This window comes from Geospiza fortis, unplaced genomic scaffold, assembly GCF_000277835.1.
Source record: "Geospiza fortis unplaced genomic scaffold, GeoFor_1.0 scaffold425, whole genome shotgun sequence".
NCBI classification, from domain to species: domain Eukaryota; kingdom Metazoa; phylum Chordata; class Aves; order Passeriformes; family Thraupidae; genus Geospiza; species Geospiza fortis.
Window position 1 is genome coordinate 2953155 of NW_005054387.1, and position 3175 is coordinate 2956329.

At 65.8% G+C, this 3175-nt stretch overlaps 1 protein-coding gene across 1 annotated transcript in view; it reads left to right on the top strand.

The window, feature by feature from the left end:
• Window positions 1-3175, top strand: part of ANKRD13B (ankyrin repeat domain 13B) — an 11916-nt gene that overhangs the window by 7652 nt on the left and 1089 nt on the right. Inside the window, exons 3-14 of the mRNA XM_031060631.1 lie at window positions 366-501; window positions 795-919; window positions 988-1033; window positions 1279-1422; window positions 1513-1702; window positions 1790-1856; window positions 1955-2036; window positions 2105-2169; window positions 2250-2380; window positions 2489-2646; window positions 2723-2875; window positions 3034-3173. Coding sequence (XP_030916491.1) covers window positions 366-501; window positions 795-919; window positions 988-1033; window positions 1279-1422; window positions 1513-1702; window positions 1790-1856; window positions 1955-2036; window positions 2105-2169; window positions 2250-2380; window positions 2489-2646; window positions 2723-2875; window positions 3034-3173 — 1437 coding nt within the window. The remainder of the gene's footprint in view (window positions 1-365; window positions 502-794; window positions 920-987; window positions 1034-1278; window positions 1423-1512; window positions 1703-1789; window positions 1857-1954; window positions 2037-2104; window positions 2170-2249; window positions 2381-2488; window positions 2647-2722; window positions 2876-3033; window positions 3174-3175) is intronic.

The following is a 3175-nucleotide window of genomic DNA, read 5'->3' on the forward strand; positions in this document are numbered from 1 at the left end:
GGGGGCTTTTCTGGAGCTTGCAGCTGCACTGAGATGCGCAGAGCTCTTTGCGCTGTGCCAGGGGCATCTGTGCCCCCCGCTGCCATGCCGTGTGCCTGCCTGGAGGGTGCAGCCCTGCCTGGCTGTGACCAGGTGTGCTGGGTGCTGGCGGCCACCGCCGTGCTCTCCATGCCCTCCCCGTGGGTCTGGCGGTGGCAGCAGGGAGAGGCTTTGAGGTGCCTCTCTTGGGGGAGGTCAGAGGGGTGGGGCTGCTCTCCCAGATGCTGTCAAATGTTGGCTGCTTTCTGTGTCTGGGAGCTGCACATCTGTGGGAGAGCAAGGTCTGGCCACCCCAGTGATCTCAGAGCCTCGTTCCTTCCTGGCAGGCCGACATTGAGCAGCTGGACCCCCGAGGACGCACTCCCCTGCACCTGGCCACCACGCTGGGCCACCTGGAGTGTGCCAGGGTGCTGCTGAAGCATGGCGCCGACGTGGGCAAGGAGAACCGCAGCGGATGGACAGGTGAGCTGCTGCCCTCCATCCTCCTGCAAGCTGCCCTGGTGCAGACACGGGCATGGAGGTGGGCGTGGGCATGAGCATGGACACAGATGTGGACATGGACACGGGCGTGAACACGGGCACAGGCATGGTAAAGCTCCCCAAGGCACTGCTCACGTGGTGCTCTGTGCCTGTGGCTCCTGTGCAGCGCCCAGCTCTGCAGTGCCATGTGTGCCACGCTGTGCCATGTGTGCCACGCTGTGCCACGCTGTGCCACGCCATGCCACGGCCCTGGGCACTGCCCCTTTGCCCCCCAGTCCTGCAGGAGGCTGTGAGCACCCGTGACCTGGAGCTGGTGCAGCTGGTCCTGCGCTACCGGGACTACCAGAGAGCCATCAAGCGCCTGGCGGGGATCCCCGTGCTGCTGGAGAAGCTGCGCAAGGTACCTCGCTCAGCAGGGCTGAGGGGCTGCAGCCAGGGCTGCCCCTGACCCCGCTGTGCTCTCCACAGGCCCAGGACTTCTATGTGGAGATGAAGTGGGAGTTCACGAGCTGGGGTGAGCTCGGGGCACAGCGTGGCTGTGGCGGGAGTGGGAATTGCCCAGCAGAGTCCCCCAACCCCAGCACCCATCCCCATGCCCAGGTTGGGGATCACCTGCCTCCTTTCCCCCTGACACCCCAAGCTTGCAGACCCCCATCCTGCCAAGGCATTGTGTTCCCCAGGTGTGTCCCCACCCAGCTCAGCCCCCTCGGGGGTGCAGGTGTCCCCATCCCTGGCTGGGCTATCTGCATCTCTCCCCAGTGCCCCTGGTGTCCAAGATCTGCCCCAGCGACACCTACAAGGTGTGGAAGAGTGGCCAGAACCTGCGGGTGGACACCACACTGCTGGGCTTTGACCACATGACCTGGCAGCGGGGCAACCGCAGCTTCGTCTTTCGGGGACAAGGTGAGGTGACACCGCCGTGTCCCCCTCCCTGGGGAGCGGTGCCGGGTGACACGGTGGGGACCGTGGCTGTCCTGACCCCATTCCCTGCAGACAGCAGTGCGGTGGTGATGGAGATTGACCACGACAGGCGGGTGGTCTACTCGGAGACGCTGGCCCTGGCCGGCCACGACCAGGAGGTGCTGCTGGCTGCTGTGCAGCCCACCGAGGAGCAGGTGATGGGGCGGCTCACGGCCCCCGTCGTCACCACCCAGCTCGACACCAAGAACATCGCCTTCGAGAGGTGGGCTGGGGTGGCACCGAGCCCACCCCCGGGGGTGCTGGCACCCCGGGCTGTCCAAGCAAGTTCACGGTGCCCGTGTCACCCTAGGAACAAATCCGGGATCCTGGGTTGGAGGAGCGAGAAGACGGAAATGGTGAATGGGTATGAGGCGAAGGTGAGGGGCAGGGAGCTGAGCTGCCCAGGGGGGTTGTAGCTGCCCACTTGGTTGTAGCTGTGAGGTGCCCACCTCTGCCATCCCCCCTCCTTGGCCAGGTCTATGGCGCTTCCAACGTGGAGCTGATCACACGGACACGGACCGAGCACCTCTCAGACCAGCACAAGGGCAAGAGCAAAGGTGGAGCCAGCGCGGGCTGGGCGGGCAGGGCACCCCCGGCTCTGCCCTCACCCCCTCCTCTCCCACAGGCTGTAAGACCCCCCTGCAGTCCTTCCTGGGCATCGCTGAGCAGCACGTGGGGCCCAACAATGGGGTGAGTGTCTCAGGGGTCGGAAGGGGTGGCCCTGCAGTCAGACCTCCCCTCTCACCCCACGGGGCTGTGCCCCCATGCAGACGCTGATCACGCAGACCCTGAGCCACGCCAACCCCACTGCCATCACCCCTGAGGAGTACTTCAACCCCAACTTCGAGCTGGGCAACCGGGACATGGGACGGCCCATGGAGCTCACCACCAAGACGCAGAAGGGAGAGGGGAGCAGCCGGCAGGGACTCCCTGTGTCCCCTCCTCCACCGCTGCAGAGCTCGAGGGGGGGACAGGTGGGGGTCCCCAGCCCAACGCCTGTCCCTGGCAGGTTCAAGGCGAAGCTGTGGCTGTGTGAGGACCACCCGCTGTCCCTGTGTGAGCAGGTTGCCCCCATCATCGACCTCATGGCAATAAGCAACGCGCTCTTCGCCAAACTGCGGGACTTCATCACCCTGCGCCTCCCGCCCGGCTTCCCCGTCAAGATTGGTATGGGCTGGGCTCTGCTGCTGATCTGGCTGGCACAGCCAGCTTCCCTCCTCGTGTTTTTTCCCTTTTCCTGCAGAAATCCCCATCTTCCATATCCTCAACGCCCGAATAACCTTCGGCAACCTCAATGGGTGTGACGAGCCCGTCAGCTCCCTGCGGCACAGCCCCAGCAGCGAGGCACCCTCGCCCAGCAGCGACTCCTCCAGCGTCAGCAGCTCCAGCTCCCTCAGTACGTGGGGGACACGGTGAGGTGGGGTGGGAAGGGCTCCCAGTTGGGTCTGGGGGTACAGCTGGTGGGTCGCAGCAGGGTAAGGGACGCACAGCTGGCAGGCTGGAGTAGGGGGACCCCACGGGGGCCCAGCCTGGCAGGCTCTGCTCTCCCCACAGCCTCGTGCCGAGCGTGTGAGATGGACCCGGCGCTGTTCGAGGTGCCGCGGGGGTACAGCGTGGTGGGCACCCACCAGGACGCCCTGCGGGAGGACGAGGATGACCTGCTGCAGGTTGCCATCCAGCAGAGCCTGCTGGAAGC